The 15,654-nt window shown below is 39.8% G+C and overlaps 1 protein-coding gene across 3 annotated transcripts in view; it reads left to right on the top strand.

Moving 5' to 3' along the window:
- The first annotated feature begins 2,909 nt into the window (after positions 1-2,909).
- Positions 2,910-15,654, top strand: part of AR (androgen receptor) — a 170,184-nt gene continuing 157,439 nt past the window's right edge. For all 3 annotated transcript variants that reach the window (XM_029930092.1, XM_029930093.1, XM_029930094.1), the window contains exon 1: positions 2,910-4,462. In XM_029930092.1, the coding sequence (XP_029785952.1) occupies positions 2,910-4,462 (1,553 nt within the window). The remainder of the gene's footprint in view (positions 4,463-15,654) is intronic.

The raw sequence follows: 15,654 nt of genomic DNA on the forward strand, positions 1-15,654 counted from the left end.
TTTTAAATGGGCCAAAGACTTTAAGGGACACTTCACCAAAGAAGATAATCAATAGCAAATAAATATATGAAAACACATTCTTCACAGCATATCTCGTATAGCAATGAGATACCACTACCAGAATGACCAAAATCTGGACAAAACATGGACAAAATCTGGACTGACAACACCAAATGCTGGTGAGGATGTGGATCAACAGGAATTTTCATTCATTGCTGGTGGGAATATAAAATGGTACAGCTATTTTCGAAGATAGTTTTGCAGTTTATTACAAAACTAAACATACTTTTACTACATGGTACAGCAATCATGCTCCTTGGTATTCACCCAAGGGAATTGAAAACATGTCCACAAAAAGCCTACATAAAATACTTATAACAACTTTATTCATAATTGCCAAAACTTGAAAGTAACCAAGTTGTATTTCAATAGATGATTGGATAAATAAACTGTAGTATGTCCAGACAATGGAATTTCACTTAATACTAAAAAGAAATAAGCTATCAAGTTATGAAAAGGCATGGAGGAAACTTAAATGCATATTACGAAGTGAAAGATGCCAATCAGAAAGTCCACATATTGTATGATTCCAGCTAAATGACATTCTGGAAAAGGTAAAACTATGGAAATAGTATAATGATTAGTGGTTGCCAGGAAGGGGTATGGGGGATAAATATTTGGAGAAAATATTTTTAGGGCAATGAAAATATTCTGTATGATACTATAAGGATGGATATATGCCAATTTACAACTGTTCGAATGCACAACACGAAGGGTGAACCCTAATGTAAACTATGGACTTCGGATGATTATGATGTATCAGTGTAAGTTCATCAGTTGTTACAAATGCACTGCTTTGGTTGGGGATGTTGATTATGGGAGAGGCTATCATGTATGGGTGCAGGAGGCATATATATAGGGAACCTTAACCTAATCTAAAAACTTACGTCTTAATTTTTAAAATCCCGCTGGCTGCTCAAAGCAAAACTGACTTCTAAAAAAGTAAGAGTGAAAAGAGAAAGACCATTTACAGTGGTCCAAGTGAGAAAGGAAAGTGCCTTGAACTAGGTTCGAAGTAGCAGAGGTGAAGAAAAGTGAAGAGATTTATGAGATATTTAGGAAATAAAATAAGCATTAGAGAATGTCCACTGCTTTCCAAGGTCATTTCATCCTGGCTTTCCAAAGCAAGGAGGTAGGAAACATTACATTAACAAAACTCCCTTGAAATTGCAAAGAAAGCCCATGATAAAAAGTTAACCTCACCTGCAATGTCCTGAGAGCAACCACAGGTTGCTAATTTGGTTGCTAAGAAATTGTAAAGAAGAAGGAGAAAGAAAAGGAGGAAAAGAGGAAGAAAAAGAGGGAAAAAAGAAGGAAAAGAATGAAAAAAGATGGTATAAGCATGTAATTTATGTAATAATCAACAGTGTCCCTTGATCTTTCTTAAAGTGATGGAAGGAAAATGAGATGGGATCTGAGAGTTTAAAATTTAGAGTACTTCTCCCTGGCAACTAAAGCCTGGTCCCTGAAAGTATGAGGTATTCAGAGAGCTAGAGTCCTCCAGAGCTAGAACAATTCTCTCCTGCCTTCACCCACTCTGCGCCAGCACTCTTTTCTCCAAAGCCTCTCGGCTTTACAGCGCAGAAAGGGGAGGGGAGAGAAGGAAAGGGGAGGGGAGGGAGAAAGGAGGTGGGGAAGGCAGGGAGGCGGGCCCGGTGGGGGCGGGCCCCAACTAGCAAACTGTTGCATTTGCTCTCCACCTCCAGTGCCCCTTCCGAGATCCCAGTGAGCCGAGGTGCCAGGAGAGCTGGAGGGTCCTCAGCAAGCCAGGAGGCAGAAGAGGCAAAAGAGGAAAGCGACCAAGCTAGCTGCTCCCGTGCGGGACAGGAGCTGAAGGGACATACCGCGTCAACCCCAGCAGGACTCCCGCGACTGCCTATGCTTCTTGCTGCGCGGCGGCTTCAGCAGCCGCCACAGAGCTGCCCTTTCCTCTTCGGTGAAGTTTTTAAAAGCAGCTAGAGACTCGGAGGAAGCAAGGAAAGTGCCGGGTAGGACTGAAGGCTGCCTTTGTCCTCCTCCCCTCCACCCCGCCCCATCCCCCCTCCTGGGTCTTCTCTCCGGTAGCTACTCCGACTGCTCCTCTCGGCCCGTCCCCCTAACCGTCCCTCCCCCCTCTCCAGTTGGCCCTGTGCTGCCAGCCCGAGTTTGCAGAGAGGTAACTCCCTTTGGTTTCGAGCAAGCAAGCTAGCTGCACGTTACAAAGACAGCTCTGGGGAGACAGGCGACCGGTGAACCGCTTCAGCACTGCAGCTGTGACCTGGCTAGTTAGGCTGTACACGGGACAGGCCCCCAGATTCCCCTCATTCCCTTTCCAGCTCCCTCTGCACGCAGTAGCCACCCCCCTACCTCCAGTTTGTAGGCCCTGAGACCAAACAATGAAAGGGCAGTCAGGGCTTCAGTAGACCATTTCAAAACAAAACAAAACAAAACAAAACCCCCAACCCCCCCAAAAAGAGAGAGAGAGAGAGAGAGAGAGAATAACCCGGTTCTTATTTGCACCTGCTTCAGTGGATACTGAATTTGGAAGGCAGAAGGTTTTCCTTATTTTTGTTTTTGTTTTGTTTCCTTCAAGACTTGGGCATCTTTTGAATACCGTCCCAAGATTTCAGTAACAGACTGTGAGATTAACAGGGCAGATCGTGTCCAGCGCGTGTTTTCCTGTGCTGGAGACTTTGAGGCTGTCAGAGTGCTTTTGCGTGGTTATTCCTGCAAGTTTTCTTTTCAAGAGCTTCGCACAGGTGGGCATCTAGCTGCAGTAACCACCGCATCGCAGCCTGTTGAACTCTTCTCAGCTAGAAAAGGGGAAGCAGGATAAAGGAATTAGGTGGAAGAGTCAGGCAAGCTCAAGGATGGAGGTGCAGGTAGGGCTAGGGAGGGTCTACCCTCGGCCGCCGTCCAAGACCTATCGAGGAGCTTTCCAGAACCTGTTCCAGAGCGTGCGAGAAGTGATCCAGAACCCGGGCCCCAGGCACCCTGAGGCCACGAGCACAGCACCTCCCAGCGCCCGTTTGCAGCAGCAGCAGCAGCAGCAGCAGCAGCAGCAGCAGCAGCAGGAGACCCATTCTCGGCGGCGGCAGCAGCCTGAGGATGGCTCTCCCCAAGCCCAGAGCAGAGGCTCCACCGGCTACCTGGCCCTGGACAAGGAACAACAGCCTTCACGACAGCAGTCAGCCCCCAAGGGCCATCCGGAGAGTGGCTGCGTTCCAGAGCCTGGAGCTGCTTCAGCCATCGGCAAGGGGCTGCAGCAGCATCCAGCACCACCGGACCATGATGACTCAGCTGCCCCATCCACGTTGTCCTTGCTGGGCCCCACTTTCCCGGGCTTAAGTAGCTGTTCCACCGATATTAAAGACATCCTGAGCGAGGCCTGCACCATGCAACTCCTTCAGCAACAGCCGCAGCAGCAGCGGCCTCAGCAGCAGCAGCAGCAGGAGGTAGTATCTGAAGGCGGCAGCAGTGGGAGAGCAAGGGAGGCCGCTGGTGCCCCCACTTCCTCCAAGGACAGTTATCTAGGAGGCAGTTCAACCATCTCAGACAGCGCCAAGGAGTTGTGTAAGGCAGTGTCAGTGTCCATGGGCTTGGGTGTGGAGGCATTGGAACATCTGAGTCCTGGGGAGCAGCTTCGGGGGGATTGCATGTATGCCCAGCTCCTGGTAGGTCCATCCGCTGTGTGTCCTTGCGCCCCGCTGGCGGAATGCAAAGGTTCTGTGCTGGATGACGGCCAGGGCAAGGGCACCGAGGAAACTGCTGAGTATTCCCCTTTCAAGGCAGGTTATGCCAAAGGGTTGGATGGCGACAGCCTGGGCTGTTCTGGCAGCAGTGAGGCAGGGGGCTCCGGAACACTTGAGATGCCCTCCACCCTATCTCTCTACAAGTTTGGAGCACTAGATGAAGCGGCAGCTTATCAGAGTCGCGACTACTACAACTTTCAGCTCTCCCTGACCGGGCCACCGCCCCCTCCATCCCCTTCCCATCCTCACGCCCGAATCAAGCTGGAAAACCCTCTGGACTATAGCAGCACCTGGGCAGACACAGCTGCACAATGCCGCTATGGGGACCTGGCGAGCCTTCAAGGTGGAGGTGCAACGGGACCCGGCTCAGGCTCACCGTCAGCCACTGCCTCCTCTTCCTGGCATACTTTCTTCACAGCAGAAGAAAGCCAGCTGTATGGGCCCTGTGGTGAGAGTGGAGGCGGCAGCACAGGCGAGTCAGGGTCTGTGGCCCCCTATAGCTACACTAGGCCACCTCAGGGGTTGACAAGCCAAGAAGGTGACTTCCCTCCACCTGATGTATGGTATCCTGGCGGTGTTGTGAGCAGAATGCCCTATCCAAGTCCCAGTTGTGTCAAAAGCGAGATGGGCCCTTGGATGGAGAGCTACTCGGGACCCTATGGGGACATGCGGTAAGTTTCTCCTCCTAGAAATGTCTTTTAATCTAGAGTTAGTTGGCATTCTGGGGTATCTATCCTCTCTTACCTGAGGGAACACTCTGCCCTGTGAGAGCTCAGCAGTGTTTCATTAAAAGGGCTACCCTGAATCTGGAGCCTTCTGGGTACTTGTAGCCTGCCAAAGATTTGACCTTGGTGCTTGGAACCCCCATTGTGTGACCCAGTCCCTGCCACTGAGAGCCCTGGGTGCTGGTGTGTGCCCTTTCAAATACCTTAACAACACTCTTCCTCCCCCAGTCTCTTAAAATCCTTTATACCTCAGGGTGCTCCATGCCCAGAAGGCTCCAAGCTGAAATCCAAGAGCAAGGACTACCTTCAGAAATAAAGCTCTTAAGCCCTCCAGTACTTTTTCTCCTCCCTCTTCCCAAATCTGAGAACCTGGGCAGGAAATATGGGCAGTTTCACCTCTTAGAGTGTATTAGGGTTTGCCCTCCAGCTTTTGGCGGTTCTTGGCAGGTTAAAGGCAAAAAGAATGGCCCCAATTTTTCTCAGTCTGCCTCCTCAAAAGAGATAAAATGGAACTATAGGATTAGGGGAAGAAGGTCTGACCTTCCCTGGGTTCTCGGGGCTGCTGTGTGAAGATGGGGTGAAGTCCCTTCCCTGGCAATAACTGAGGATTTGCCCCAGAGCTAGAAGTCAGCAGAGAGAATACAATCAGGCACAATCAGAGCAGGCAAAAGTAGAGGAAAACCAAAGGACAACTTTCTTGGAAAACACTGAGCAGTGTTTGCTCTCACAGGTTGACCATGTTGGAACTAACTGCTTGAGTCGATTTTCTCTTATAAAGTGTTTATTTTCTACAGGGACTATGGCATATATACAGTCCTTTATTTCAAGTTGGTATCAAATCCATAAAAAGAATATTCCTTTAATGAATAATTTAGCCAGACATGAGTCTGACTTACAAAATGTTGGAAAAAAAACTTTTAAGGATTTCCTGATATATCAGTGTGTTCAATAATTGCTTTTGGGAGAGAGGAGTGGGGCTCTTCAATACATTCCTTCATTTTAAGAACATGCTTGCATTTTTTAAATCATAGTTGACATACAATGTTACATTAGACATGCTTACATTTTAAAACATGAGCTGTTACCTCTAATCTATGAGCCATAATCTTGCCCATGAGTTTTAATTAGGACATAAGAAAAATGATCAATTTCATCTTGTTTATTAAAAATTCTTCCCACATTTATTGAGCTTTTCGGAGATCATGTTGAAGACTTTTTCCCCAGCAAACAGAGATATTAGTTATCTCAGTGAAGCAGGGAATACTGACTAAGGAACTAACTCCTCAGGTGTGCCAGGTACTGATGTCCCCTTGGACTTGTATCTTGTTCTGTTTTTCTTTTTCTATGGCTGTTGTCTTTTATCTGTGACTTTTTCAGAATTCTTTGTTAGCCTTAACGTGTTTGGCAGCTTAAATCCAACAGTGTGCCTCCATTCATTGATGCTTCTGTTCTTGGAAGGTTGAAAGCATAGTGTTAGGAAAGAAAGAGGAGGATATCATTTCATAAAATAATCTTTTCTGAGCTATTAAAGAAACAACTTCTTACCTGGCTTTACATCCTACTATTATATTTTTAATGTTTGGCTTACAGGATTTTCAAAGGATTTATTTATATCATCAAAACATTTTCCAGTTAGTTTGGATTAAAAAAAATTTTTTGGAATGTGGTTATACTGTGGTATAAAATGTTTTCTTCATTTTATAAAAACAGACTTATTTGGTAGGGTACTTTATTTTCCCTAGGCTTGTTGCTAGTTACTTCTACTGTGAGCTTTTTTGAAGGATGTGGATGTCTAAGGCGCTTCTTAACATACCTTGATGCTAAACTGAAACCTTTTCTCTTCTGCATCCCCCACAACCCACCTAACAACTAACTCAGTTAATAGGGATAAAAGGGAGCACTCTACATATTTGGTAAGGGATGCATTCTTTGTTAGTTTATTTTTGTTTTTGTTTTTTTGTAAATATAAACTGAGATTTTCAGGAACTAGCTATATAAAATAAAAAGTTCTTCCCATCAGGTGTGCAGTAAGGTTATTTTCTCTTAGCTCTTAGTGGAAACATTTCCCTGTTAGAAAGACCTGCTTAAATTAGTGGCCTTAACTAGTGAGAATTTAGCAGTATCCAAAGAAAGTAAAAGATTATTAATCTTTCCTGATTTATGGTTGCAGCACTGGTTATGAGAGATAGTGAAAGAGAAAACTGACTTGACAAAGAATTTTAATCTCTAGGGTATAGAAAATTGTTGAGTCCATTTTTGAAAATGTATCAATTTCATCAGAATATAACCAATCCCAATCTAAAAGTTGACATTTTATTACTTTATCTTTCTTTCCCTCACTTTTTTGGGGCGTGATTTGGTGAAAGGCAAGGGAATTTTTAAGCCAAAGCCAGAACTTCCACCTTGCCTGTTATGCACGCATTATGTGCTAAATTTGAGTTAAAAAATCTAAAAATTCTAGCGGCTTCCAATTTGTTGATTTCACCCTTTTCCAGTTGTGTGTGTGTTAATATACATTAGTTAGTGGGTTGGGGGGGTAACTTTTAGTAACTTTTGGGATAATTCTATGTTCTTATACATCTACAATATTTCTGCTGAAAGAGAGGTGGAAGGGGAGATGCTTGAAGGTGGTCCTTTAAAAAAATAACAACTTAATTTAGCATGTGGTTTGAATAGAAGGAATAATAAAAAGTGAGGGGGCTAGTGTGCAATCCTCATGATATTTAAAAGAGCTGTCTTCTTTCAGAGATCAAACAAGAGTACAACTTTGTTAATTAACTACCTGCCCACTTGAAAGAAGCAGGACCCTTTATATTCCATCAAGCAGTACAATAATATGAAAAATATTTATTCTTGGGAGTTGAGGCCCAGGGAAGCCTGCTGGAATTAGAGTTGAAATTTAAATTAATTATACAGATACACAATGAACATTTTAATTTTTTTTATTGATAATTTGTTCTGGCCTTTATAATAAGTACTGTTTTAGTAGTGCTTTGAGATTGACAAATCTTGCTTTTCTCTATGAGCTATTTAAAAAGGAGACATTTTATTAATACCCCTTTCCATCTTCAATTATCAGACAGATTTTAATGACTATTTTGCAAGAAGCAGTTTGTTTTATAAAGCTGAATTTTGCTTTGGGACTAAAATAGTCTGACGCTTTCTGTCCATAGGCCTTGAGAGTCAGTGTGTTGTAAAAAAGCATCCTTTCTCCATTGTCAGCAAATAACTAGTGAGTTCTATCTGGGTACTAGTGATCAGAACCAGAGGGCCAAATAGCCACACTGGGTGGTACCCCATTTGGAAATACGAGCAAGATGTACTGATGGAAGACTTCTCTTTGTTGTCCACAGAGTATCTCTTTTAGCTCAGCCAAAGGTTAACATCAGTGAGAGATATTTTCCAAGAAGCTTGTAGCCTTCCAATTGCAAGGTCACTTTGGGGCACTTTCTTGCTAGCGCTAATTTTACCTCATCAGATTTCCATTCTTTGAATTGTAAATTTTGATATAATATATTGAATTTGCTGGCATATTTAATTTTCTTTTTTAAGGGGTTTTCTTTTTTATAATAATTTTCTCATCTGGTGTGCATACACACATTTAAAACAAGGAATCCGTAGGTCTCTGACCTTTACTTATACTGTGGCTCCTCTTGGTGGGACTATGAGTTGCAGTTAGGGACATGAACAAATTTATTATTTTTTCCATGTTGATATCAACACCACCAGTTTCATTTGGAAGTCTGTTCAAACAGGGAGCAGAATGTAGGCTGAGTATAATAAGCAGGGGATTATTTTATAACCAAACTTATTATTATTCTGAAAAATGAAAAGGAAACAAAAGTCAAGTTTTGGAGGTTGTTCAGAGAGGGAAAAGGAAACTTCTCCCCACCCCCTACCTCCACCATTTTCTCTTTGTCTGCAGCTTCCTCAAGTGCTGCCTGTCCTGGATTTTCTTTCATTTCTTTCTTTTCATGCTTTTAACTAAATGGAAGCATAAATACTTCTTTCTACTTTCCAAGACATTTTCCTCATTACCCCTGTACTTAGCTCCTAAAAATTAGTTTTTAATCTGGAGAGTAACTGGTCGGAACAGCCTTAACACCTCTTTTAAGGCTAGATGACTTGAGGGAATTGCAGAATTAATATCTGGGTTTTTATAGCTTGAGGTTGGAGTCTAATTCAACAGTTGCTGTGGGAGCTGAACTAGAAGTCTTGAGGACTTGGTGATTTAATGAAATATTTTGCTAGTTGCTGTCCCTCTCTCTTGATCTCTGTCTCTGTTTACTGTCCACTTTGGCAACCTTTTTGCAATGCCTGAAAATAACTGGACCCTCTCCTGTCTGAGACAGTGCTGGGTCAGATATCCACAATACTTTCACAAGAAATACCTAATCTGTGTGTGAGGGTGCTTACTAGCTGGGCTAATAAATATGCTGATGCTATATGTAAATTAATCATTTGAAAACAAAGATAGATATTGAAGAAACTGTTCTACTTCAGACTTCCCCTACCAGCATTCCATCAATTTATGAAATGTTGAATTCAGAGTTAAGTTATCCTCATCCTAAATACAACACTGAGTATTTTTTCATTGCTCATAAAATTCTCTACAGTTATGAGTATTGGTTGGCATTTGTCATATTGGAGAGAATTATGAAATCTTATATTTATAGTATCCTTTTCAAAGAAAATACCCAATGTCTTATAGTTTATTCACTAACACTCATGAAAGTTTGAATAGCCCAGGAGGATGCTTAGTGAACACTTCTTTGCTAGTTGAGGGTATAGAAATATTTTTTTATAACATTTGTTTACCATGTGGAAATACTTCTCTAAAGCAGCATTTCTTAGCTTTTTTTTCTCCAAGCTTCCTGCCCGTTACAGGATGTTTTATTTTATTTAACTTTATTTTTTAATTTTTTAATGTTTATTTATTTTTGAGAGAGAGAGAGACAGAGTATGAGCAGGAGAGGGGCAGAGAGGCAGAATCCAAAGCAGGCTCCAGCCTCTGAGCTGTCAGCACAGAGTCCACCCAGGGCTCAAACCCACACACCACTAGGTCATGACCTGGGTCGAAGTCAGATGCTTAACCAACTGAGCCACCCAGGTGCTCCTATTTTTTTTAATTTTCTTTTCTTTAATTATTTTCTTTTTATTTACTTTTTGAGAGAGAGAGAGAGAGAGAGAGAGAGAGAGAGAGAGAGAGAGAGAGAGGGAGGATGAACATGTGGGAGAGGGGAAGAAGACAGAAAGAGAATCCCAAGCAACCTTCACTCTTAGCATGCAGCCTGATATGGGGCTTGACCCCACCACCCTGGGATCATGACCTGAGCTAAAATCAAGAGTTGGATGCTCACTCAGGTGCCCCAAATGATTGAGGTTATTTTAGATTGTTGCTCTGTAAGGGCTACCTTCAGTGGCTGTTGCACAGAAATGATAGGACTGTGAATTATGCACAATTCCTTGCACTCTTATGGGTGCTGCCACCTCTTCTCTCTTAAACCATTTCCTGCTGCCAACCTACAGGCCACATTAGGGTTGTGAGTGGCTCATGCAAATAAGCTTAAATTTCTAAAGTGTTGGTTACTTGAGAATGCTGCCAATTTACATCAGGTAGTAACTGAGTTTTATTTTACATCCTAAATAGTAGTTTTATTGAAATATATATATGTATATATATATGCATGCATATGCATATATATATATATATATATATTATTTTGTCTCACCCATTAAAAGTGTATAGTTGATGGTTTTTAGGATATTCAGAATTGGGCAACTATCACCACTATTTAGAATATTTTAATCACATAGTAATCACCATACCTCCCCAAACACTGAGCAACTGTCAACTACCAATCTACTTTTGGTCTCTATGGGTTTGCTTATTTTAACATTTCATAAAAACGGAATCATGCAATATGTGATCTTTTGTGATTAGCTTCCTTCATATAGAATAGTATATTTGTGGCACCTGGGTGGCTGAGTCTGTTAATCATCTGACTCTTGGTTTCAGCTCAGGTCATGATTTCACAGGTTCATGAGTTTGAGCCCTGTATCAGGCTCTGGCCTGACAGCATGAAGCCTGCTAGAGATTCTCTCTCCATCTCTCTCTCTGCCCTTTCCCTACTTGTGCCATCTCTGTTTCTCTCAAAATAATATAAAAAAATAATATTTTCAATGTTCATCCATGTTGAAGCACATATCAGTACTTCATTCTTTTCTATAACCAAATAATGTAACATTATATGTGTATATCACATTTTTTTCTATCCATCAGTTGATGGATATTACATTTATTTACACTTTTTGACTCTTACAACCAACACTGCTATGTACATTCATGAAAATTCATATAAAATTTTTTGTGGATGTGTGAACATAATGATTTTAATTCTTTTGGGCACATACCTAAGAATGGAGTTTCAGGATCATATGGTAACTCTGTGTTTAACTTTTTGAGGAACTCCCAAACTGTTTTCAAAATTAACTGTATCATTTTACAATTTTACTAGCAATATATGAGGGTTCCAGTTTTTTCACATCCTGCAAATATGTGTTGTCTTTTTAATTATAGCTCTTTTTAGTGTATGTGAAGTGATATCTCAAAATGATATTGATTTGTATTTCTTTTAATAACTAATAATATTAACCATATTTTAATATCCTTATTGGTTGTTTTTATATCTTCTTTGAAAAAGTACACAGAACTTTTTGCTTATTTTTGATTGGATTATTTGTCTTTTAAGTATGAGTTGTAAAAGTTTCTTTAATGTATTCTGGATACAGGGCTGTAACAAATAATGATTTGTGAATATTTTATCACATTATGTGAGTTGTCTTCTCACTTCCTTGATGGCATCCACTGAAGCACAAACATTTTGAATTTTGATCAAGTACACTCTATTTTTTTCATGGTGGTTTGTGATTTTACTATCAAATATAAGAAAGCTTTGCTTACTCTAAGTCACAGTGATTCAAACCTAGGTTTCCTTCCTGTTAAATTTAGGTTTTCATCAATTTTGAATTAATTTTTATAAAACTAATAAAACATAAATAGGGGTTCAACCACATTATTTTGCATGTAGATATCAACAAATAGTATAATTACCACAGCATGTTTGTTGAATCTTTCCTCATTTAACTGTCTTGGAACCCTTTGTGTAAAATCAGTTGACTATAAATGTGAGGTTTTATATCTAGTCTCTGAACTTTATTTCACTGATTTTTTACCAGTACCACATTGTCTTAATTACTTTAGGTCTTAGTAAGTTTTGAAATGAAGAAGTGTGAATCTGCCAACTTTGCTCTTTTTTTAAGATTTTCTTTTTTTGGGGCTATTCTGGATCTCTTGAATTTCTGTATTAATTTTTTAATGAATTAATTTTTATTTAATTTTTTAGTGAATTTCTGTATTAGTTTTTCAATTTCTACAAAGAATCCAGTTGGGATTCTGAGAGAGATGGCTCTGAACCTGTAAATTAATTTGGGGAGATTAATATCAGTATTAAATCTTCTGATACATGACCATGGGATGTCTTTTCATTTATTTAGCTCTTCTTCAGCAATGTTTTGTAGTTTTTAAGAGTGTAAATTTTACACTTATGCTAGATTTATTTCTAAACCTTTAAATTTTAATGCATTTATAAATGAAATTCTTTTCTTTGTGTTCTTTTTAAATTGTTCATTGCCAATGTATAGTGATAGAATTGATTTTTGTATATTGATCTTGTATCATGCAACCTTGCTGAAAGTACCTGAGATCTGAACACCTCTGGGACCTTAGAGGCAGAAGGTTTCTGTTGCTGTACTAAAGTTAAAGCATACTTTGTCTCATTATATATGAAGGCTGCATAGGGACTCTGTTCTCAATTTTCCTCAGCTGTAAATTGGAATTGGTAATGCAAGCCTTTTTCTAGATAAATAGAAGAATGTTTCTAAAATTATCAGGTCTTTAGAGAACAGAAGGAAAGAAACCTAATAAGGTGTATGCAGTTAATAGTCTTCTTTATAGTATTTGGATTTGGAAACTATTAGCAAGGGTATGAGGAATAATAATAATAATTTATACACACAAAACTAACATGACGAGGTAACAAATGCAAACTAGGCCAAAGAAATAACTAGCTATATTTGACTTATATTTAGCTTTGTGTAAACACCTAGAGTCAAGATTTTGTTTTTACATGTTGTCCTTTGGATAAAGTAAATGCCACCCTTCTGGTGTGTATTTCTAAGTGAGGAAATAGCTTTTTTTCAGGGAGGTACTCTATAATCATCAATCAGAGATACAATTTACCTATGAAGGGACTGAACTTTGACCTCACTAACACTCTAAGCTCAGGGTCATATCTAGTCAGCTACAGCTATTGTGTCCTGATAATAGTGTGCAAACTCCAAGACACTGAACAAAAGGTCCTATCATGACCTAGCTGTCTTTAGAGATGAGACTACTAAAGTAATTTTTTTATAAAGTAAGCATCAATCAACCACTTTTCATTAAGCATCTGCTATATGCTTCCATGTGTCCTAAAAGAGATCAGAGTAAAGGAGACACACAATTCAGGAAGAATCTTGAAGTCACTTCCCTCAGGGAGCTTATACCCATTAAAAAACAACAACAAACACAAAACAGAATGGCAACACTGTGATGCCAGTATGATGAGATACTGGATTGTATGGTACAAATTTTTAAAAGGTAGGCATTTGGAAAAGAAATGGATCATGTGGGCTGCCTCTCATCCTTTATTAGGTGGAGACATGATTGAATTCTAGCAATAGATTATAGGTCTTGATGGATATTTCAAATACCAGGAACTGGTACCTCTGTAAAAATAATGAGTGAACTCAAGTAAGGGATTGAAATATATTTCTGCTTTCTCAGCAGTACCATCCTGGTCAAGTTAGTTATTAGTTTCTTCCTCAGTGCTTTTGGTTATATTATTGCACATGCTAGTAACACATTGTATATCATTGATTATACAAGTTTGTAATAATATGAGGAATTAACTAAATTTGAGGGTGATTTATGGGTCTAATTTTGAGATGAGATCCATTGGAGATATCTAGTGTGGTGGTTAGATTAAGAATTATTACTCTGCTCTTAAGGTTTCCATTGATCATGATGGTTTGCTTTGAGTTTCTGTATAAATGGGATTTCAGGGTATTGATTAGGGAGGGAAGAGAAAAATAAAAATCAATTATAGGAGTAAGGAGCTCATGAAAACTTTTTTATAATGGCTTTGTTGAATTATGTGCTGTAGGTTTTTGAAATGACCTACCTTTTTAATCATGGATTCTATTTTCTCTGGTTGAGTAGATTCTTTGCTTGTGGAAGTGTATTCCCACCATCTGGCCACTAGGGGGACTGCAAGTGTCCTGTGGTAAAATTTCCCTAGAAATAGTTGGCTCCTTTGGTGGAGTCAACAGGATAACTTGGGCCAAAGTCACCTACTACCAAACAATGAAGAAGTTACTGTGGCACTTAGTATATTACCTGGGATGTCCCTTCCCAAAGTGCAAAACATTTTAAGCAACACTGATTTGTTAACACCTCTTTATGAATGTGGAGCTGGGAGTATGACATTGGATATATTCTAGTAGCACTTTACAGTTTCCAGATCAGTTTCCTATCCCACTCTTGCATTTCATCCTCTTTTCTACCTTATACATGTAACCAGACTTGAGGTCTAATATTCTTCATACTCTTATTCTGTTGTTACTACCACTGTAAATATTATGTTCAGAGACATAAGGTAATAGGTCTGAAGTCAAACAGCTTCAAAGTGCCAGAACTAGGATCTCAGTCTCACTCTTTCTTCTTTAAATCACGTGTTTCTTTTTTATTATATGTCTCTCTCATGTCAAGCATAGGAAATAAGAGATTCAGAGAGGCAAAACAACCTTTACTGGTGTCAGCAATAGAAACTGGTAAAGCTTGTAAGGCTTTTGGAGTCTCTTATTCACTCACCAGGCTGAGTTTGGTGGATTGGTTTGTATAAGGCTTCTGGATGATAATAATCTTGCCATCCTATGTTATAATTAGCATGTACTTATGGAACATTTATTGTATCCCAAAGTGTATATTAGACACTGATGATACAACAATGAACAAGGCAGACAAAATTCCTCCCTTTGTGGAGTTTACTGTGTAGTGAGAAGAGACACAATAACTGTCATGAAGAATAACTTAACACATTGCAGAAGATAGTGATTCATAGTGGGAAAGACCGTTTTATATTTGTTGGTCAGAGAAGTACTTACTGAGAAGGTGATATTTGAGCAGAGACATGAAGGAAAGGAAGAAGTGAGCCACAGATATATCTGGAGTTAGAATATTCCAGACACAAGCAACAAAAAATACAACGGGCCTGAAATAAGATTGTACTTGGTGTGATGGAGGACAGCAGGAAGGCCTGTATGGGTGATTTAGGTAAGTTGAGGGTTATATGAGATCAGAGTTAAGTGGGGCATCACGGGTGTTAATTATGACTTTGGTTTTTACTCTGATATGAGTAAAAGTCGGAAGGGTTTGAACAGAGAAGTAATGTGATCTGACTTTCACTTTAACAGAATCCTTCTTCATAATATCTACCATTTGTTGATATTATATACATTTGTTGGCTTACTTGTCGTCTGTATAGAGAAGAGACTGTGGGAGCAAGAGGGTATCAGGTAGATGAGTTCACTGCAGTGATCCAGGTTAGAGGTGATGGTGGCTTAGACCAGAGTGGTAATGGTGGAAGAAGTGAGAAGTGGCTGGATTCTGGATGTGTTTTGTTGGGAGGGCCAACAGCATTTAATGTCAGATTAGATATTCATTAGATATTAGATAATATTCTAATAAGATTCTAATTAAATAATTCTAATCCGATATTAGAAAAAGAGGAGTCAAGACTGTTTGCCAAACTTTTGAGCTGAGCAATTTGAAAAATATGATTACCATTTACTGAGATGGTGAAGAATGTAAATAGAAAATGTATTATGTGAGGGGGGTAGGAATCAAGAATTTGATTTGGATGTATAAAGTTTAAGTTATATGACAAACATCCTGATGGCTTCTTTGCAATTTTCACACAGTGCCCTCAGATTTCCTGCTCTTTAAGATTAATTAGGATTTTAAAGATCACCTAGGC

Source organism: Suricata suricatta, chromosome X (assembly GCF_006229205.1).
Source record: "Suricata suricatta isolate VVHF042 chromosome X, meerkat_22Aug2017_6uvM2_HiC, whole genome shotgun sequence".
Classification (NCBI taxonomy): Eukaryota; Metazoa; Chordata; class Mammalia; order Carnivora; family Herpestidae; genus Suricata; species Suricata suricatta.